At 44.6% G+C, this 22,982-nt stretch overlaps 1 protein-coding gene and 1 long non-coding RNA gene across 2 annotated transcripts in view; both read left to right on the forward strand.

The window, feature by feature from the left end:
* Window positions 1-477: 477 nt before the first annotated feature.
* LOC131382105 (uncharacterized) overlaps window positions 478-22,982 on the forward strand; it is a 53,897-nt gene continuing 31,392 nt past the window's right edge. The window contains exons 1-2 of the long non-coding RNA XR_009211272.1: window positions 478-580; window positions 5,342-5,434. This is a non-coding gene — a long non-coding RNA (uncharacterized LOC131382105). The remainder of the gene's footprint in view (window positions 581-5,341; window positions 5,435-22,982) is intronic.
* Window positions 15,444-15,869, forward strand: LOC116460210 (small ribosomal subunit protein uS8-like). Its single transcript, XM_032753979.2, has one exon. It carries the CDS (start codon window positions 15,444-15,446, stop codon window positions 15,834-15,836), a length of 393 nt encoding a protein of 130 aa, XP_032609870.1. The 3' UTR covers window positions 15,837-15,869.

The following is a 22,982-nucleotide window of genomic DNA, read 5'->3' on the forward strand; positions in this document are numbered from 1 at the left end:
AAAGCCTTCTAATTTCATCTGATAGGCCCAACAGTATACCTTCGCAGTCTTGCCTCAAGGTTGATAACCCTCTTGTTCGCCCATAATCTAGTCTGCAGAGGTTTTAATCATTTTACTATCTCACAGAACATCATTGCATGAATGATAGTGTTTTCTTTGGAACTGATGAGCAGGTAGTGGCAAGGACTTTAGATTCCTTAGTAAGGCCTAAGCAAGTCAGAGGGTGGAGATAAATCTGGCCTGTCCTAATTAACACAACATTCTAGAACTACAGATTCATCATGATTGGGGGTAAAGTGTTCTGCTGATTTTAGTGGTGGGCCAAAGGAGCCACTTTGGCTTAGAGCAGGACTCAGCAAAGTATAGCCCTGGGGCCAAATTTGGCCTGCCATCTGTTTCTTTCTTTCTTTTAATTTAACTTGTATTTTTTGAATCGGTATTATATGCAAATGGTAAAACATTCAAAAGATAAAAATGAATATACAGTTGAAAGTAACGCTCCCTCTTCCTAACTTCCAACTAGCCAGTTTCCTTCCTCAGCTGCATCCACACTTGCTGGATTCCTACGCTGCAGGAGATGGTGAGATTCTAATCATAGAATTTTGTTAATTGCCTACTCCAACGTCATAAAGATTTACTCCTATGTTTTCTTCTAATAGGTTCATAGTTTTGGTTCTCACGTCTAGGTCTTTGACTCATTTTGACCTAACTTTTGTATGAGGTAGGGGCCCAACTTCATTCTTTTGGCACACAGATATCCAGTTATCCTAGCACTGTTAGTTGAAGACTGTTTTCCTCATTGAATGGTCTTGGCGCCCTTGTCAAAAATCAGTTGACCATAGATATATGGGTTCATTTCTGGATTCAGTTCTATTTGATCTATATGTTTATCCTTATGTCAGTACCACACAGTTTTGATTATTAGAGCTTTGTAGTAAGTTTTGAAAGCAGAAGTATGAGTCTTCCAACTTTGTTCTTCTTTTTCATGAAGACTTTGGCTATTCAGGGTCTCTTGGATTTCCATATGAATTTAATTTAATTTATTTTTTTGTGTGACAGAGTCTTGTTCTGCTGTCTAGGCTGGAGTGCAGTGGCATGTTCTCAGCTTACTACAACCTCTGCCTCCAGGGCTTAAAGGATTCTCGTGCCTCAGCCTCTCGAGTAGCTGAGATTATAGTTATGTACCACCACACCCAGCTAATTTTTGTATTTTTAGTAGAGATACAGTTTCATCATGTTGGCCAGGCTGGTCTCAAACTCCTAACTGCAAGTGATCTGCCTGCCTCGGCCTCCCAAAATGCTGGGATTACAGGCATGAACCACCATGCCTGGCCTCCATATGAATTTTAGAATCAGCTTGTCCATTTTCACACATACAAAAAAGCAGGTGGAATTCTGATAATGATTATATTGAGTTGTAGAGTGATTTGGGGAGTATTGACGTCTTAACAATATTAAGTCTTCCAATTCATGAACACAAAATTTTTCCATTTATTTAGGTCTTTTTATTCATTTATTTGTCTATTTATTTAGGTCTTCTGTAATTTTTTGGATAATGCTTTGTAATTTTCAGTGCACCTGTCTTGCACTTCTTTTGTTAAACTTACCCCTAAGTATTTTATGATTTTGATGCTATAGTGAATGAAACTGTTCTTAAAATTTTATTTTCATTCGTATTGTCCATTGCTAATGTATAAACATACAACGTTTTTTTCTTTTTAAGAGACAGAATCTTGCTATGTTGCCCAGGCTAGCCTCAAACTCCTGGGCTCAGCAATTCTCTTGCTCAAGCAGTTCTCTTGCCTCAGCCTCCCTGGTAGCTGGGACTACTCACATAAACCACCATGCCCAGGTAAAATACAGCCAATTTTTGTGTATTTATCTCGTATCCTGCAATTTTGCTGAACTCTTTTATTAGCTTTAATTTTTTTTGTGACAGATGCCAGATTTTTTTTATAGACACATGGCTCCTCATAGTATAGACCATACTTCCAGTTTCCCTTGCAGCTTGATATGGCCAAAGCGTTAAGTTCTGGCTAATGATTATGAATGAAAGTAATGTGTGCAACATTTTTTTTTTTTTTTTTGAGACCAAGTCTCACTCTATCACCCAGTCTGGAGTGCAGTGGCGTGATCTCGGCTCACTGCAACCTCTGCCTTTTAGGTTCAAGCGATTCTCCTGCCTCAGCCTCCTGAGTAGCTGGGATTACAGGTGCCCGCCACCACGCCTGGCTAATTTTTTGTATTTTTAGTAGAGACGGGGTTTCACCATTTTGGCTAGGCTGGTCTCGAACTCCTGACCTCAGGTGATCCACCGGCCTTGGCCTCCCAAAGTGTTGGGATTACAGGCATGAGCCACCACGCCCGGCCTAATGTGTGCAGCTTTAACTTGTGCTGGCCCATCTCTTCTTTCCTGTTCCTCTTGCCTAGAATGCTGTCAGCCATCTTGGCCTGTCTTGCAAAAATCTGCCATCTGTTTTTGTAGAGTTTTCCTGAAATATAGTAGGATTTCATAATCTTGTCTTTCTGGAATTGGTTTTACAGTCGCTGGTGTTAGAAGCTTCGTCATCTTTGGTTTTACTTACATTAATTTCTGTCCCAGGCTGGCAGCTTGCTGCTTCTGTCCAACAAGTGTTCTTTTGGTAGCAACAGCAACACACATATTGTCATGGACTCACTGATCATGAAGAACAATCAGTTTCATTAGACTTATCTCTCTCTCTCTGTCCCTCCTGTAATTTTCCTTCCTGTTCTGAAACACTATGCTTAGTTTTTTGGTTCCTCTGCAGCTAAAAGCTCCTGCCTGCTCCACTCTGTCCTCTTATTCATTCTCTCTGGAGTTGGTGCCTCGTGCTCAGCCCCTCCTCTGCTGATGCAGTGTTTAAGGGTCCTTCTCCACTTCCATGGTGGCCAAATGCTTTGTGTGTGATGCCTGCTCTTGTCCAACTCACACCTCACCACTCAGTTTGCATTCGAAATGGCCTCTTTTTCAAGTACAGTGTTTTTATTTTTATTTTTAAATTATTTATTAATTTTTTTGAGACAGACTCTCACTCTGGCTCCCAGGCTGGAGTGCAGTGGCACGATCTCAGCTCACTGCAACCTCCGCCTTTTGGGTTCAAGCGATTCTCCTGCCTCAGCCTCCCGAGTAGCTGGGATTATAGGCACCTGCCACCATGCCTGGCTAATTTTTGTATTTTTAGTAGAGATGGAGTTTCACCATGTTGGCCAGGCTGGTCTACGAACTCTTGACCTCAGGTGATCCGCCTGTCTGGGCCTCCCAAAGTGCTGGGATTACAGGCATGAGTCACCGTGCCTGGCCAGCATAATGTTTTTAAAGATTTATCCTTGTTGTCTATATAGGAGCATTTTGTATTGCTGAGTGGTATTCCACTGGGGGGATATGCCTCAGTTTGGCTATCCATTCTCCTGTTGATGGACATTTGAGTTTTTTTCAAGTACAACTTTATTTTTATTTTTATTTGAGGTGGAGTCTTGCCCTGTTGCCCAGGCTGGAGTGCAGAGGCATGATCTCGGCTCACTGCAACCTCTGCCTCCCGGGTTCAAGTGATTCTCCAGCCTCAGCCTCCCCAGTAGCTAGGATGACAGGTGCCCACCACCATGCCCAGCTAATTTTTATATTTTTAGTAGAGATAGGGGTTTCACCATGTTGGCCAGGCTGGTCTTGAACCCCTGATCTCAAGTGATCTACCCGCCTTGGCCTTCCAAAGTGCTGGGATTACAGGCGTGAGCCAGTGTGCTGGGCCATTTTTAATTTTTGTATAGAGATGGGGTCTTGTTATGTTGACCAGGCTGGTCTGGAACACCTGGCCTCAAGCAATCCTCCCATCTCAGCCTCCCAAAGTGCTAGGATTACAGGTGTCAGCCACTGCATCTGGCCAGTTTAAGTACAACATTTCTTAACCAGTATTTTGTTCTTGAGTGATCGTTTTTTTCCTCCCTCTCCACTTTATTTCTTCCAGCTTAATCCTGGCTGCCTGTTAGAATCACCTGGGAAGCATTTAAAATCCCAGTGATCAAGTGCCCCTCAGACCACTTAGCCAAGGAACTCTGGGGGTGGGGCCCAGCATCAGTGTTTTTTTCAAGCCCCTCCAGGTGACTTCAATGCACAGGCAGCGAGAACTCCTGCATGAAGGCTTCTGGAGAAGTAGGAAGGCTTAGAATGTCGCTCACTCATCTTTCACTTCCTGTAGTAACTGTTTTGTTCTCTTAAGTCTGTTTTGTTTTCTTGAATTTTAAGGTGTTCAGACTTAATCTTCTCTCTGCTTGGTTTTGGGGTTCATTAAGCGTTTCTCTTTTCCTTCCTAAAGCTTTACTAAATTTCTTATTATAATCTTTTCATGAAGTACTGGCTTTCCATGTCTTCTTTTTTTCTGGAGACAGGGTCTCACTCTGTCGCCCAGGCTGGAGTGCAGTGGCGCGATCTTGGCTCACTGCAGCTTCCGCCTCCCGGGTTGGTTCACGTGATTCTCGTGCCTCAGCCTCCCAGTAGCTAGGATTACAGGTGTGTGCCAGAAGGCCTAGCTAATTTTTGTATTTTTAGTAGGGACGGGATTTTGCCATGTTGGCCAGGCTGGTCTGGAACTCCTGACCTCAAGTGATCCACCCACTTCGGCCTCCCAAAGTTCTGGGATTACAGGCGTGAGCCACTGAGCCATGCCTTCTTTACATTCTTTTCTTCCTCGGTTCCCCCAAATCAGGGGCAGATTTTCTGTCATGTTTGCTTCATATCCTTCTGATTGTAGGTAAAATGACCTCTTTGATAAATTCTCCCTCTGTAGCTTGATTTCTTCAAAATATATCATAACTTTTGCCCTTCTGTTAATAAAATGACATTTTTACATAACTTATTTTTTAAAACATTTCTGCAGAGCCTGATGTTGAATCACTTCAGATCTTTTACTCTTTGTGGAAAAGAATGGTCCCGAGAAGAAAATGGCAAATGCACCGATTCTCATTAGAGGCTCCCAAGGTGCCCCAGGAAAACCAGGGATTCAGAATCCAAAACAACTGCACTCTGGTTGGCTGGCAGGCGGGCACCTCTTCTGTGTTGTTTCCCAGCCCTGTTCTCAAACACCGATGCCTTTCAGCTCATGTGCAAACCACAAGCTTCTCCTGACAGGTGAAATTTCCTCAGGACTGTCCGTCTGAGGTCTTGTTCTGCCTTCTCTGGTGGTGTCCTGTCCCTGTCATTTCTCTTCTGAGCCCTGACCTTTGTGCTCTTATTCATGGTTGTTCAGTTCCAGTGTCCTCCAGACGTTGTTGCTTGCTCCTGTGTGGGTCTCGGGGCTGGCCAGTGACAACGGTTTCTCCCCTGCAGGTGCGTCCATGTCTGTCTGCACCTGGATGGCATCACCTCCAAGCAGAAGCACTCCCACCCCACCTCTCCACCTTGAGGACGCCATCTGGAGGGGTGAGTTCCAGGGTCAGGGAACGCGGGCAGGAGGGTGGAGGAGGACTGGGTGGCCTGGAGCAGGGGCCCAGGACCATGTTTAAGAGCTGGGGAGGAGGAGGGTATGAAGCAAGAGGAGGAGGAGCGGATGGGGATGGGGGAGGGGGAGGGGGAGCAGGAGGAGAGGATCTACTTGCGTCTCCAAGATTGGTTGCTGTTATTATCTGGTTCTAGCCATCAGGCAAGTCTTTACTGGATTACCTCCCGCCTGAACTATTCCCTTCCTCTTATCCGCAGGGCACGGCAGGGTGGCTGAGCCCCTGCAGGCCCCAGCCCTGTGACTCAGCCACGAAAGCCCAATCTCCAGCCCAAGGGAACCAAGGGTATCTTCTTCATCACCCTTCCAGTCCTCTTCCCCTTCACCAGGCTACAGCCTCAGCTTGGCCCTCACCTCCACTCCTCTCCCCTCTCCCCTCTGCCCCCATTCCACTTCATCTCCCTCCCTCGCCTTAGGGCACCCCTGCCTGCTCCTTATGCTGGAGTTGATTTTCTACCATCTCAGCCAAGAGATCTCATCACCTAAAAAAGTGATGTGAACCTTAAGATCACATATGTCATATGGGGGTGAAGGTGGGGGTGGGGGCACTAAGGGCAGGGCAGCAGGTGGGTCAGCCCCAGGTGCTGGCAATAGGCGAGAGCCCAGGTCTGCAGAGAACCTAAAAACAATAATGCAACTGATTAGCCCGTCTCTAAAAACAATAATGCAACTGATTAGCCCGTCTCTTTATCGTAAAACCCTGTGCTGGCAATGCTAAACAATGTTGGTGATAAAATGTTCCTCTCTCAAAATCTTTTGTTAGGATCTAAGTTTTATATAATTGCTTTGGTCATTGTTGAGTTTCTTTCTCTTTCTTTCTTTCTTTCTTTCTTTCTTTCTTTCTTTCTTTCTTTCTTTCTTTCTTTCTTTCTTTCTCTCTCTCTCTCTCTTTCTTCTTTTCTTTTTTGAGACGGAGTCTTGCTTTGTCGCCAGGCTGGAGTGCAATGAAGGAATCCCAGCTCACTGCAACCTCCACCTCCTGGGTTCAAGTGATTCTTGTGTCTAGACCTCCTGAGTAGCTGGGAATACAGGTGTCCACCACCACGCCCAGCTAATTTTTGTATTTTTAGTAGAGACAGGGTTTCGCCATGTTGGCCAGGCTGGTCTCGAACTCCTGACCTCAAATGATCCACCCGCCTCGGCCTCCCAAAGTGTTGGGATTACGGGCATGAGCCACCGCACCTGGCCTGCCCTAGCCTCTTGAATAGATGGGATTACAGGTGCCTGCTGCCATGCCTGTAATCCCATCCCAAATCCATAAATTCGGCTGTTTTTTGAATTTAAAACAGCAAAATAGAATGTCAGCCTAAGGTGTAGTTTTTTTAAATCAGTATAAATTTTAATGGGTACGTGAGATCTTTCATTTGATTGAATAATATTTTTAAAATTTGAAGTTAATCTTTTGTTTTAAAATTAAATAATGAAGAAGAAAATAATTATTACTGAGAACATGATTATTAGCTGAAAATCATTTCTTGTATAGAGAAGGGGGCATTGGAATGGTCCCCCAGGGTATGAAAGGTGTGAGTTCTATGCTGAGCGCAGGCGTGGGAGCCCTTGCTCAGCTCTACTGTGCCAGACTATTAGCTTGGGCTTCCCATCCTGGATGGCTGAGCTTCACCTTTGAATATTTTCCTCAGGAGGAGCTCACAAGAGCAACATTCCTTGAGTTTTGCCAGTTCAGAAATGTTTGGGCTGGGTATAAACGTCTTGGGTTACATTTGCATCTTTCAGGATTTCTAGGTGTTGTTTGCTCCGCTGTCCTATAACATTGGGTCGCAGTTGCAGAGATGGGTGAGCCCCGCACATTCTTTTCTTCTTACAGGTGATTTGGTCTGTTAGCCTGTCAGTTCAAAGAATTGTATCCTTATCTTTGAAAGTCAGTTCATTTGGAAATGTTGACTGTCTATATCCACTTTTACTGGGACATGGCCTTGGAAGATGCATAATCCTGTTTTCTTAGTGCTGGAAACAGTTTCAGGATTCTCTCTTCAAGTTTGTTCCTTTGTTTCCTTAGGAACTACAACTGCGTATCGATTAGCGATCTTGTCCATTTGCCATATGTCATTTCCTTTTAGCTATCTAGGAAGAAGAGCTTATAGGGTAAACTTCCCATTTAACGATCTCCTTTCCATTTGCTCACTCACCTTGTTACAGTCCTCTCTGTGTTTTTGGTGGCATCTGCTTTTCCTGTGATACTTTCCATTTTCTCTTCTCCGCTGTGCTGCTTTAATTTTTCTCTTCCACGTATTTCCTGGGTTTTGCCAGCTCTTTCTGTCTCTCTTTTTTGAGACACAGTCTCACTCTGTCACCCAGGCTGAAATGCAGTGGCACAATCCTAGCTCACTACAGCCTAGCACTCCTGGGCTCGAGAGATCCTCCTGTCTCAGACTCCAAGTAGCCAGGACTGCAGGCCTGCACCACCATGCCTGGCTTATTTTAATTAAAAAAAATTTTTTTTTTCAAGATGGAGTCTTACTCTTTTGCCCCGACTAGAGTGCAGTGGTGCTTTCTCGGATCACTGCAATCTCTGCCTCCTGGGTTCAGGTGATTCTCCTGCCTCAGCCTCCCAAGTAGCAGGGATTACAGGTGCCCACCACCAGAGCTGGCTAATTTTTGTATTTTTTTTTAGTAGAGATGGGGTTTCACCATGTTGGCCAGGCTGGACTTGAACTCCTGACCTCGTGATCCACCTGCCTCAGCCTCCCAAAGTGCTGGGATTACAGGCGTGAGCCACTGCACCTGGCCATTTAAAAAATACATATGTATAAATTTTTTTTTAAGAGATGGGGTCCCTCTTTGTCACCCAGGCTGAAATGCAGTGGCATGACCATAGCTCACTGCTGCCTCAAATTCCTAGGCTCAATCAATCTTCCTCACTCAGCCTCCTGAGTAGCTGGGACCACAGATGCATGTCATGCCCAGCTAATTTTTAAATTTTTTGTAGAGATGGGATCTTGCCATCTTGCCCAGTCTGGTGTAGAACTCCTGGATTCAAGCAATCCTCCCATCTTAGCCTCCCAAAGTGCTAGGATTACAGGCAAGAATCTACTAGGCCTGGCCTATTCTTAATTTTTTGTAGAGATGGGGGGGGGTCTCACTATGTTGCCCAGGGTGGTCTTGAACTCCTGGCCTCAGGTGATCCTCCCCACTCAGACTCCCAAAGCACTGGAATTACAGGCATGAGCAACCGTGCCTGGCCTTAGTTTCTTTCTTTTTTATTTTTCTGAGACAGAGTCTTGCTCTATCACCCAGGCTGGAGTGCAGTGGCATGATCTTGGCTCACTACAACCTCCACCTCCAGGGTTCAAGTGATTCTCCTGCCTCAGGCTCCCAAGTAGCTGGGATTACAGGCACTTGCCACCATGCCTGGCTAATTTTTGTATTTTTAGTAGAGACAGGGTTTTACCATGTTGGTCAGGCTGGTCTCGATCTCCTGACCTCAAGCAATCCACCCGCCTCAGCCTCCCAAAGTGCTGGAATTACAGTCGTGAGCCACCGTGCCTGGCAACCTTAGTTTCTTATTTGTGCTTTGGCTTTATGGAAAAGTTTATTTTTTAAAAAATTTTAAATGAAATACTTATTTGAATTTTTCACCTGCTCAGTGGTAAAAATTTTCTAATAAGTGTTCTTCAGTTTTTGCATATTTATCTTGTTCCTTTCTTCCTTTTTTCTTTTTTTAAATTTATTTTTTATTTTGTAGAAACAATGTTTCCTTATGTCGGCCAGGCTGGTCTCGAATTCCTGGGCTCAAGTGATCCTTGCCTCTTAGCGCCTCAAAGTTCTGGGATTATAGGCATAAGCCACCACACCTGGCCCCTTTCCTCCTTTTTTCTTCTAGTGTCTTTGCATAGATCCCCTACTGATTCATCTTTAATTTATTTGAGAGGGTGAGCTTTTCAGGTGGGGTAAGACCCAGGGCCTTTTCCAAAGAGTAAGTCAATGCTCGGGCAGAGTTGTCAACTGCCAGGCTGACTGTGGAAGGCACGCCCCAACATGCACACAGAGCCCCTGGGCAAAGGCTTTCTGGTTCCAGGTGGTGACAGAAATCTGTGTAATCATTAGCTGACCACTAAGCTAACCAAGAAAAGACTTCAGTAGCCATATACAACACAGAATATAGACTTCATAGAATTAAGTCAGAAAAGTCACTAAGCAAACAACAGTAATTACAACAAATCCTGAGGAGGGAGAAGAATCTATTTCTAGAGCTGCCACATCTTGTTATTCAAAATGTCCATTTTTCAAAAAAATTATGAGACATGAAAAGGAAAAAGAAAGTATGGCCCATACACAGGAAAAAAAGCAACCAATAAAAACTGTTCCTGAGGAAATCCAAACAATGAACCTACTTGAAAAAAATACTTAATCAGCTATTTCAAATATGTTTAGCCAGGCACTGTGGTGGGCACCTGTAGTCCCAGCTACTCAGGAGGCTGAAGTGGGAGGATTGTAGGAGTTTGAGACCAACCTGGGCAAAATAGTGAGACCTCCATTTCAAAAAAAGTTTAAAGAACTAAAGAAAACCGTGTCTAAAGAATTAAATGAAAGTATAAGAATAACTTACCAAACAGAATATCAACAAAGATAGGAATTATAATAAAGAACCAAGTAGAAATTCTGGAGTTGAAAAGTACAATAACTGAAATGAAAAATTCACTAGAGGAGCTCAACAACAGATTTGAGCAGGCAAAGAATGAGTGACCTTGAAGATAGGTTAACTGAGATGATCTAGTTTGAGGAAGGGGGAAAGGAGAGAATGAAGAAAAAGGAACAGACTAAGATCTGTAGGACATCATCAAACATACCAACATACACAAAATTGGAGTCCCCAAAGGAAAGGGACAGAGAAAGGTGAGGAAAACATTTGAAGAAAAAAGTGGCCAAAAGTGTCTCATATTTTATTAAAAACATTGTTTACTTCAAGCAGAATAAACTCAAAGACTTTCACACCTAGACACATTATAATCAAACGATTGAAAGTCAAAGCCAAAGAGAATTTCGATGGCCGGTTGCTGTGGCTGATGCCTGTAATCCCAGCACTTTGGGAGCCCAAGTCCAGTGGATCACCTGAGGTCTGGAGTTCTAAACCAGCCTGGGCAATATAGTGAGATCCCATCTCTATTAAAAATACAAAAATTGGCTGGGTGTGGTGGCTCACACCTGTAATCCAGCATTTTGGGAGGCCGAGGTGGGTGGATCACAAGGTCAGGAGTTCAAGACCAGCCTGGCCAAGATGGTGAAACCCTGTCTCTACTAAAAATACAAAAATTAGCTGGGCGTGGTGGTGGGTACCTGTAACCCCAGCTACTTGAGAGGCTGAGGCAGGGAATTGCTTGAACTTGCTTGAGGAGGTGGAGGTTGTAGTGAGCCAAGATTGTGCCACTGCACTCCAGCCTGGGTGACAGAGTGAGACTCCATCTCAAAAAAAAAAATTATCCATCTCAAAAAAAAAAGTATCTGGGTATGATGGTGGGCGCCTATAGTCCCAGCTACTTGGGAGACTGAGGCAGGAGGATTGCTTGAACCTGTGAGGTGGAGGTTGCAGTGTGCTGAGATCGTGCCACTGCACTCCAGCCTGGACAACAGAGTGAGACTGTCTTAAAAAAAAAAAAAATCACAATTTTGAAAGTAGCAAGAAGCAGCAAGAGAGAAGCTACTCATTGCAGACAGCCATCCTCAATAAGATTCACAAGTAATTCCTCATCAGAATCTATGGCAGCCAGAGGGCAGAGGGAAGAGGGAGAAATTAAGACATTCCCAGATAAACATATATCGTCTCTACAAAAAAAAAAAAAAAAAAAAAGCCAGGCATGGTGGTGTACACCTCTAATCCCAGCTACCCAAGAGTCTGAGGCAGGAGGATCACTTGATCCTGAGAGTTTGAGGCTGCAGGGTGCTATGATCATGCTGCCGTACCTCAGTCCAGGTGATGGAGCGAGACCCTGTCTCTAAAAAAATTTTTTTAAATGAAGATCTGAGCAGGAGTAGTAGTGTGCACCTGTACACCCAGCTGCTCCGGATCCTGAGGCAGGAGGATCACTTGAGCACAGGAGTCTGAGGCTGTATGTGCTATGATCATGCCTGTGAATAACCACTGTACTCCAGCCTTGGCAACATAGTGAGACCGTGTCTCTGGGGTGGGGGGAAAAAAAAAGGAAATATTTTAAATCAATAACTTAAGCTTCCATCTTAAGAAACTAGAAAAAGAAGATCAAACTAAACGAGAAGCAAGTAGAGGGAATAAGATCATAAAAATTAGAGTAGAGATAAATAAAATAGCGAATAGAAAAACAGTAGAGTAAATCAATGAAACCAAGAATTGGGTTTTAAAAAGATTAACAAAATCGACAATGCAAAGCTACTCTTCTCCCATCACACAGTCTGATTTCTGCAAATATGGTGTTTCAGTTATCTATTGCTGTATGACAAATCACCCCAAAACGTAGTGGCTTAAGACAGCAGCAACCATTTAAATAAAAATTCTGTATTTTAGGCAGGCTCTGTGGGTATGACTCAACTCTGCCTCCACATGGTGGTGGCTGGAATTGCAGCCATCCAGAAGCTCAACTGGGCTGTAACTTCCAAGATGTTCCACACACAGCTGGTAGTTGGTGCTGTTAGCTGGGGCTACAGTTCTGGGCTTTTCCTTGTTCCATCTTGAGCTTCCTTACAGCATGGCAACTGCATTCCAAGAAGGAGTGCATTCCAAGAAGGAGTGGAAGCTGCCGATGTCCTGGAGACCAGCCTTGAAAAGTCACACAGCATCACTTCTGACACCTTCTATTGGTCAAAGTGTGACATAGCCTGTCCAAATTCAAGGGGAGGGGAAACAGACTCCACTTTTTCATGGGAGGAGTGGCAAAGAAATTGCAGCCATCTTTATTCCATCACATATGGCTTGCCTGCATGATTCCTCAATTGGCTGCTTTTCCTTTGTTCCTTGGGAGCAAAGCAGACCCAGGGGTGTTCTGGCAGCTGCTGTTGATCTCCTCCAGTTGCTGCAAATAAGATTGATTTTATTTATTTATTTATTTATTTGAGATGGACTTTCGCTCTTGTTGCCCAAGTTGGAGTGCAATGGCGCGATCTCAGCTCACTGCAATCTCTGTCTCCTGGGTTCAAGCAATTCTCCTGCCTCAGCTTCCCGAGTAGCTGAGGTTACAGGCATGCGCCACCACGCCTGGATAGTTTTGTATTTTTAATAGAGATGGGGTTTCTCCATGTTGGTCAGGCTGGTCTCGAACTCCCAACCTCAGGTGATCCACCCACCTGGGCCTCCCAAAGTGTTGGGATTACAGGCGTGAGCCAACGTGCCCAGCCAAGATTTTATTTTTATACACTAGGGTGTGCCCCTCGCCCTCAAGACATGCACTTTGCTGCTTCTCACATTTGGGTGTGTGTAGGGGGATGGGAAACCAGGCAGAGAGGTCATGGGCACAGACTCTGGGGGCAGATGGCCCGGGTTTGAATTCTGCCTGTGTCATCTGCTTACTGCGTGACTGTGCGCAGTCACGTCATCTTTCTGAGCCTCAGCGTCATTGCAAATGCTGTGCAAGTGTTTGCTTCTGCAGTTGCTGCTGCTCTGACTATCTGCAGCCACAGGCACCCTCTGTGATCTTCTTCCTGTCCCTCGCTGGATCCTTGCTGCTTTCAGCACTCTGGCCTATTTTAGTACTCAGGATCTCGGGTAGCTTCTAGGTTTACTGGAAATGGATTTTATGTTTCTGTATCTCATTCTCCATGTTGCTTCTCATGATTTTTGAGAGGAGGGAGGAAAATGCTAATTTTATTCTACCATACACAAACCAGAAGTCCAACAAAAATATTTTTTTTTGAGACAAGGTCTTGCTCTGTCACCCAGTCTGGAGTGCAGTGGTGTGATCTGGGCTCACTGTAACCTCTGCCTCCGAAGTTCAAGCAATTCTTGTGCCTCAGCCTCCGAAGTAGCTGGGATTACAAGCACGGGCCACCATACCGGGCTATTTTTGTATTTTTAGTGGAGACGGGGTTTCACCATGTTGGCCAGGCTGGTCTTGAACTCCTGACCTCAGGTGATCCACCCACCTCGGCCTCCCAAAGTGTTGGGATTACAGTCATGAGCCACCGTGCCTGACCCAACAAAAACAATTTTGAAGAGGAACAAGAATAAGCTTTCACCACCAGCTATCATGATTAAAACTATGGTCTTGGCACATGGATAGCTGTGTGTCTTTGTCTGTCTTTCTCTCTCTGTATCCATCCTAATAGAACAGAATTGGTAGCCTAGAAAGAAATCTAGCGGGTGCAGGAGTTTGGCTCTGACAGAGGTGGCATAACAAACTGTGAAGGAAAGAATGGACTAAGTGGTACGTGGTGCTGAAAAAGCTAATATTAGATCCTTACCTTCCACCATACAAAGTACATTCTAGACTAAATACCTACGTAGTGTCCATTTAAATATAGAGGGCCTAGCCGGGTGCAGTGGCTCACACCTATAATCCCAGCACTTTGGGAGGCCGAGGCGGGTGAATCACCTGAGGTCAGGAGTTCGAGACCAGCCTGGCCAACATGGTGAAACCCTGTCTCTACTACAGATACAAAAATTAGCCAGGTGTGGTGGCACACACCTGTAATCCCAGCTACTCGAGAGGCTGAGGCAGAAGAATTGCTTGAACCCAGGAAGCGGAGGTTGCAGTAAGCTGAGATCACACCATTGCACTCCAGCCTGGGCAACAGAGTGAGACTCCATCTCAAATAAATAAAAATAAATAAAAAATAAAAATGGTGGGCCTAACATACACTCTTCTCCCCATGGAAGCCCCTTTCCTCTGAAAAGACAGTAAAGGAATTTAAGAAGTATAAAGCCAAAAGGACAAAGGGAATGAACAGGACAGGAGAGAGCAGCACACAGCGCTGGCAGAATTTTAGAAGCTGGAAAGGGGATGGCTGGAGGGTGACAGAGTCAGCAGCAGGGAGAAGGTGGCACCAAGTATGCAGAGGACCTGGCCAGCCAAAAGGAAGTGAGTTTGTAATGCAGAGCCTGCGCAAGGCAGCAGGTGCTTCTGAAGGGCGGGGGTTCAGCATGGGGCTGAAAGAGAGGAGAAGCTGAAAGTCTTCCAGAGACCACTCTCATCGCATGCAGCCAGGCACTGCCCCTCCCTGCTCCAAGCAGAACACTGGCCTCTTCTCTGGCAAGGCTGTGCCATATACATGCTCGATTTGGTGACCTTGGCAACCCCAGACTCAGCTGAGGATGGAGGGAGGTAACAACCTGGAAAGAGCATGGGTGAGTGGACGCTGACTTCCAGGAAAATTCCTCTCTGGGGAAATGGACCAGCTCAAGAGGAAAGAGCCACAGAGACTTCCATTCTGGGGCTTCCCAATAAGCTTTCTTTTCTTTTTTCTTTTTTATTAATAGAGACAGGTTCTTGCTGTGTTGCCTAGACTGGCCTTGAACTCCTGGGCTCAAGCAATCCTCCTGCCTCTGCCTCCTAAAGTGCTGGGATCACAGGTGTGAGCCACCTTGCCCAGCCCCCAATAACCTTTCATATGACAAGTTGCTAAGCCTCATCTATAATCAAGAACATAGAAATCAAAGCAACAGTGAGATATAATGTCCCATAAAATTGGAAAAAAGTAATGGATTTGCTAAAACCAAATGGTGGTAAATATGTAGGAAACCCGAACTCATATTCACACTGATGGTTGGGTAAACCGGTACAATTACTTGGGAGTTTGTCAATACCTAGTGAAGCTGCGGATGCTTAGACCCTACGTAAATTTTCATACATGGACACAAGGAGGCAGATGTACAAGGATATGTATCATAGCACTGTTCACAATACTAAAATTTGGAAACAACTGTGCCCCAAGAATGGAATAAATATAGTTGATAAGTTGTCTCTTTAAAAAAAAAAAAAAGCTCTTCTGCCATCTTTCCACGACGCCACAATGGTGGGTGTGAACGTCCTGGCGGACGCTCTCAAGAGCATCAACAATGCCGAAAAGACAGGCAAACGCCAGGTGCTTATTAGGCCGTGCTCCAAAGTCATCGTCCAGTTTCTCGCTGTGATGATGAAGCATGGTTACATTGGTGAATTTGAAATCACTGATGATCACAGAGCTGGGAAGATTGTTGTGAACCTCACAGGCAGGCTAAACAAGTGTGGAGTGATCAGCCCCAGATTTGATGTGCAACTCAAAGATCTAGAAAAATGGCAGAATAATCTGCTTCCATCCCAGCAGTTCAGTTTCATTGTACTGACAACCTCAGCTGGCATCATGGACCGTGAAGAAGCAAGACGAAAACACACAGGAGGGAAAATCCTGGGATTCTTTTTCTAGGGATGTAATACATATATTTACAAATAAAATGCCTCATGGAAAAAAAAAAGACAGGGTCTTGCTCTGTCACTCAGGCTGGGGTGCAGTGGCACAATCATGGCTCACTGCAGCCTAGAACTCCTGGGCTCAAGCGATCCTCCCACCTCAACCTCCCCAGTAGCTGGGACTACAGAGGCATGCCACCCTAACCACCTAATTTTTAAATTTTTTGTAGAGATGAGGTTTCACTACGTTTCCCAAGCTGGTCTCAAACTCCTGGACTCGAGTGATCCTCCCACCTCAGCTCTCTAGTAGCTGGGACTATAGGCATATGCCACTACATGGGCTAATTTTATTTTATTTTATTTTATTTTATTTATTTATTTATTTATTTATTTATTTATTTATTTATTTATTTATTTATTTATTGAGACAGAATCTCACTCTGTCGCCCAGGCTGGAGTGCAGCGGTGTGATCTCGGCTCACTGCAAGCTCCGCCTCCTGGGTTCATGCCATTCTCCTGCCTCAGCCTCCCGAGCAACTGGGACTACAGGCACCTGCCACCACACCTGGCTAATTTTTTTTTTTTTTTTGTATTTTTAGTAGAGACGGGGTTTCACTGTGTTAGCCAGGATGGTCTCGATCTCCTGACCTCATGATCTGCCTGCCTCGGATTCCCAAAGTGCTGGGATTACAGGTGTGAGCCACCGTGGTTGGCCTTATTTATTTATTTTTTTAAAGAGACGAGGGTCTCACTATGTTGCCCAGGCTGGTCTTGAATTCCTGGCCTCAAGGGATCCTTCCACTTCAGCCTTCCAAAGTGTTGGGATTACAGGCATAAGCCATCATACCTGGCTGATCCTGTCTCTAAAATAAAAAATTTAAAAAGTGAGTTGCAAAAGCATCACCCTTTTCAACCAGATCCTTAACTGTAAGCAACAGAAAATCCTTCTGACTTTAAGCAGGAAAAGGATTCATTGGAAGGGTATTGGGTAGTTCACAGAATCGCTGAGAGAGCTGAGGAACCAAGAACCAAGACTAAACCATTTCTGCAGTTAAGCCCCAGCCCTTCGGCTGGCACAACCATTGCCTGCCAGCTCTGGGCAGGGACAAGGGAAGCTGCCTCTGATACTACTGCCTCTGCTACCCTGGAAATTTTCCACAATTGCTTCTGCCTCGTGCAGCCTCTGCAACTCTAGTGCTAAATGCCAAGTTAGGGGAAGTGGGTCTGGCCGGCAGAGCCTAGGTTACATGCCTACCCCTATCGCAAGGGCAGGCAGGCAGCTGGCCTTTCAGCCTTTATGGTGGAAGTGGGCTCAGCCTCCTACATAGGAGGGGGTCTCAAACACTGAGCAGCTAAAAGAATGATAAATGGGGCTGGGCTCAGTGGCTCACATCTGTAATCCCAGCACTTTGGGAGGCCGAGACAGGTGGATCACCTGAGGTCAGGTGTTCGAGACCAGCCTGGCCAACATGGTGAAACCCCATCTCTACCAAAAATACAAAAATTAGCTGGATGTGGTGGCAGGTGCTTGTAATCCCAGTTACTTGGGAGGCTGAGGCAGGAGAATCGCTTGAACCCAGGAGGTGGAGGTTGCAGTGAGCCAAGATCATGCCATTGCACTCCAGCCTGAGTGACAAGAGTGAAACTCTGTCTCAAAAAAATAAATAAAAATTAAAAAGAATGATAAATGGGCACATCGCTATCATTTATGTAAAACTGATAAACACCCAAAGCAATGGACTAGATTGTGAATACAGAGATGGGTAGTTAAAGTATAAATCACTAATAGGAATGATATACACTAACTCCAGGAGTGTAGGTACCTCTGAGAAGGGAAGGTAAAGGAAAAGATGTGGGACTCTAGTTGTATCTGTAACATTTTGTTTCTTAAAAATAAAACCTCTGGTCTGAGCGTGGTGGCTCACGCCTGTAATTCCAGCAAATTGGGAGGCCAAGACAGGAGGATTGCTTGAGGCCAGGAGTTCGAGACTAGCCTGGGCAACATAGTGAGACCCCCATCTCTACAAAAAAAACCCAAAAAGTAGCCAGAGATGGTGGCACATACCTGTAGTCCCAGCTACTAGGGAGGCTGAGGCAGGAGGATTGCTTGAGCCCAGGAGGCGAAGGCTGCAGTGAGCCGTGATCAAGCCACCGTACTCCAGCCTGGGTGACAGAGTGAGACCTTGTCTCAAAAAAATAAAAGAAAACCTCTCGAACAAAGATGGCAAAAATGTTAATATCTGTCTATGCTGGTGGTGGGTACATGGGTATCACTATATTCTATACTTAACTGTAAGGAAATATTTCCTAATTACAAATGGAAAAAACTTACTTCAATGAATCAGAAATATGTGCCAAGCAGCTCAGGTCCCTTCAGGTGTTTCCTTACGTAACCATTTACTTGTGAATTAGCCCTGTGCCCACCAAAGGAAGTAGAAAGCTTTGCTTGCTCGCACCCGCCTGTCTTTCCATGTGTCGCGTTCTCAGTGAGAATGGCAGGGCACTTGGCTGAAACTGTGAGGCTGATGAATACGTGGCCTAGTGCTGGTTACTGGAAAGGAGTGATTCATTTCATTACTGAAATTCTAAGTCCCTAGGCTGGGCGTGGTGGCTCACACCTGTAGTTCCAGTACTTTGGGAGGCTGAGGCAGGTGGATAGATCCCTTGAGGTCAGGAGTTTGAGACCAACCTGGTCAACATGGTGAAACTCCGTCTGTACTAAAACTACAAAAATTAGCTGAGTGTGGTGGTGCATGCCTGTAATCCCAGCTACTCGGGAGGCTGAGGCAAGAGAATTGCTTGAACCCAGGAGGTGGAGGTTGCAGTGAGCCAAGATCGTACCGCTGTACTCCAGTCTGGGCAACAGAGTGACTCTGTCTTAAAAAAAAAAAAAAAAAATTCTAAGCCCCTTAACAAGCCTTCCGAGAAGTTATCAGAATCAGAGACAAGAAGAGAAGAGAGAACAAGAATCTCAGAAAAGTGGGAAAGATTTTGTCAAAAAAAGCTTTTGTTCAGACATTGACTCTACTGCATCCAGTAGGAATGAATTAGTGTGTTTCTATGATTTTTTCTTTTCTTTTCATTGGAGTCAGGGTCTTGCTCTGTCAACCAGGCTAGAGTGCAGTGGCACCACCATAGCTCACTGCACCCTCTAACTCCTGGGCTCGAGTGATCCTCCCACTTTAGCCTGCCAAGTAGCTGGAACTACAGGCATGCCCCACCACTGTCGGCTAATTTTAAAATTTTTTGTAGAGACGAGGTCTCAGTATGTTGTCCAGTGTGGTTTCAAACTCCTGGGCTCAAGCAATCTTCCCACCTCAGCCTCCCAAAGTGCTGGGATTACAGGCGTGAGCTACTGTGCCCAGCCTATATATGATTTTTAATAACAGGATATCAGTTTCTCCCTGTCCAGCTTCCCACCCCTACCCCATAAATGTTTAGCAAATATTTAAAGACTATAGGTTTGAAAGGTTACCAAATTGTGAATCTGTCAGGGTTACCACATCTCAGCTTGGCCCTAAGTATACTTCCTGGAACATATGTGAGTGTAATATATATTAGCTATTATTACTCAATGACCATAAAAAGGAAAAACAGCAACAACAACAACAACAAAAAACAAATAAAAAATGGGCAAATGCCCAGTGTGGTGGCTCATGCCTGTATTCCCAGCACTTTGGGAGGCCAAGGTAGGAGCATCACATGAGTCCAGGAATTCAAGACCAGTCTAGGCAACAGTGAGACTCTGTCGCTAAAAACAAAAAGTTAGGTGTAGACCATGGAATACTATGCAGCCATAAAAAATGATGAGTTCGTGTCCTTTGTAGGGACATGGATGAAACTGGAAAACATCATTCTCAGTAAACTATCGCGAGGACAAAAAACCAAACACCGCATGTTCTCACTCATAGGTGGGAATTGAACAATGAGAACTCATGGACACAGGAAGGGGAACATCACATTCCGGGTACTGTTGTGGGGTGGGGGGTGGGGGGGCGGGGACAGCATTAGGAGATATACCTAATGCTAAATGACGAGCTAATGGGTGCAGGAAATCAACATGGCACATGGATACATATGTAACAAACCTGCACATTGTGCACATGTACCCTAAAACCTAAAGTATAATAAAAAAATAATAATAAATAAATAAATAAATAAAGCAATGATCTAGGTGGGCAAATGAAACATGAAACTATTAAATAAAATTATAAGGTGAAAAAAAAAAAAAAGTTAGGTGTAGTGGTACATGCCTGTAACCCCAGCTACTCAGGAGGCTGAAGTGTGGAGATCACTTGAGCCCAGGAGTTCGAGATTACAGTGAGCTATGATCACATCACTGTATTCAAGCCTGGGTGCCGCAACAAGACCTTGTCTCTAAAAAACAGAAGGAAAAAAAGGGGAGAAAGACTTGAATAGACATTTCTCTGGAGGTGATACACAAATGGTCAACAAGCATATGAAAAGATGCCCCACGTCGCTAACTTCCAGGCAAATGCAAATCAGGACCACAAAGGGATAACACCTCACACTCACTAGAATGGCTGCTCTAAAAACAAAAATGAAAATAACAAGTGTTGGTGAGGACGTGGGCAATTGGGACCTTTGTGCACTGTTAGTGGGAGTGTAAAATGGTGCATCTGCTGTGGAAACTGTATGACAATTCCTCAAAAAATTAAAAATAGAGTTACCCTTTGATCCAGCAATTCTACTTGTGGGCACAGAACCAAAAGAATTAAAAACAAGGTCTCTAGGAGATATTTGTATAGCCACGTTCATAGAAGCATTATTCACAATAGCCAAAGGTGGAAACATCCAGGCACCCATTGACAGATGAATAAACAAAACGTGATATCCATCCATCCATCCATCCATCCATCCATCCATCCATCCATCCATTATCTATCTATCTATCTATCTATCTATCTATCTATCATCTATCTGTCTATCTGTCTATACAATGAATGATTCAGCTTTAAAAAATGAAAACATTCCTTTCTTAGATCCAGGGACAGGCTGGAAAAAAAAAAAAGAAAATTCTGACAGATGCTACAACATGGATGAACCTTGAGAACATTATGCTAAGTGAAATAAGCCAGTCACAAAAAGATAAATACCATAGCATACCACTTGTCTGCAGAACCTAGAGCAGTCACATGCATAGAAACCATAGAATGGTGGTTGCCAGGGGCTGGGGGGAAGGGGAATGGGGAGTTGGTTAATGGGTACAGTGTCAGTTTTGTAAGATGAAAAAGTTTTAGGGATTGGTTGCACAATAATGTCAATATAGTTAACTGTGCATTGAAAAATGTTTAGGCTGGGCACTTTGGGAGGCTGAGACAGGAGGATCACTTGAATCCAGGAGACCAGCCTGAGCAACATGGCAAAAACTCATTTCTACTAAAAAAAAAAAAAAAAAAATTAGCTGTGCATGGCAGTGTGTGCCTGTAGTCCTAGCTACTTGGGAGGCTGAGGTGGGAGGAGCGCTTGAGCCTGGGAGGTCAAGGCTACAGTGAGCCATGGTTGTGCCACTGTACTCCAGCCTGGGTGACAGAGCAAGGCCCTGTTTCAAAAAAACAAGCCAAGCACAGTGGCTTGCACCTGTAATCCCAGTACTTTGAGAGGCTGAGGTGAGTGGATCACCTGAGGTCAGGAGTTTGAGACCAGCTGTTGGAAACAAATGCTCAGTGCCACAAAGAAGAACCAGCACTGAGACAAAGGATCTCTCAGCAAGGCAGATTTGCTTCTGCAGAAGGGTGCTTCTCGTAGGTCTGGTTGCCACAAGAGCACCCTGAACAAAGGAGGAAAGGGGTTTTTATTCCTAACGCAGCTTGTTCCCGCTACTGTGTCCTGTCTCCATTGGCTGGAGTTGGATTGCACAAAGCTGAACCGGTTGGCTAACTTGAAAAGTGCAGGAATGTGGTTACACTGGCGGCGGGTGGGGGGAACAGTTTCTGCGGGAAAGGTCATTGCATTGGGAGGGGTAATTCACAGAGTGGGTAGCAGATATGGAATGTGGGCTCTATAGATAAAGATTGGTGGGAAGGTTGTTTACCAGGGCAGGGGGACACAGAGAGTAAGGAAGTCTGGCCTTGAAAGCAGGGAACAGAGGACACGGAAACTTAAACAAGCTAAACCTTTGAAGAAGAACTTCTTACTGTATTTAACAATTCCCCCCTTTAATTTTTTATAGTACTTCTTCTTCAAACTTTTAAAATATGGCTCTGTTGTTTTACTTGGTCTTTTAAAAGAAAAAGCTTATTTGAATAAGGAGGAAAAGGAGGATTGAGGGAGGTTTTGGTGAGAGCTGTTTTAATAAGCCTTTATATTAATCCTTGGGCACAGGGTATGATACAGCGTCCTACAAGAATAAGCAACCCTATTTCGACAGTAGGAGGGGCTAGGATTGAGGACATAAGTCCCTTCCGTTTGCCGAACCAATTTCCCATTAAATTTGTGAAGGGGCCGTTTAGTCTAGAATTTTTGCTAATTTGTTGGATGAGGAGGTTAGGCCTTGCAAAGCGTTTGTTATTGTTTTGTCGGGGGCTGTGTTATTAGGGATAAAAGTATAACATTGGACTTTAATCATGACACAGACTCCGGCCTCTTTCGCTAGTATTACGTTTAATGCTATTCTGTTTTCCCAGGCCATTTGACTGGTGGGTCCTGATTGTTCAGCTATCCCTTTAATAGTATCGCTAGTATGATTAACAAATCGTTGTTGGTTGTAATAAACGTAATTTGTCTAATCTACATTTTTGTTTATAGTTGATCACCAAAACAGCACAGATTAAAACCCTGCACCTATTTGATTCTGGGCTTTAAAGTTATCTGGTACTCTTTGTGGAATTCTAATAGCGTCTATATAAATGTGAGGGTTAAAAGATCTGTTGGAGCGCTTTTTATTTTTTTTAACTCGGTTCTGACTTTCTTGCTTACTGTGTTGGCGGAATGCCAGGGTGACAGGGATGGCCAATTGAACGAGAGCACAAGTGCCACTCCAGTGACTCGGCAGAGAACTTAATAGTAGTTTCCCGCAATACCACCATGCGTCTGCTCGGGAGTTAGTAAAGGCAGCTTGACTGGTAAGTTCTTGGAAAGGCCTAGTCTCACTGCACCCTTTTAGGTCTTTGAGAGACATTAATTTCTCCCCCTGCCGTGA

The sequence above is a fragment of the Hylobates moloch genome, unplaced genomic scaffold (assembly GCF_009828535.3).
Source record: "Hylobates moloch isolate HMO894 unplaced genomic scaffold, HMol_V3 SCAFFOLD_20, whole genome shotgun sequence".
NCBI lineage: Eukaryota > Metazoa > Chordata > Mammalia > Primates > Hylobatidae > Hylobates > Hylobates moloch.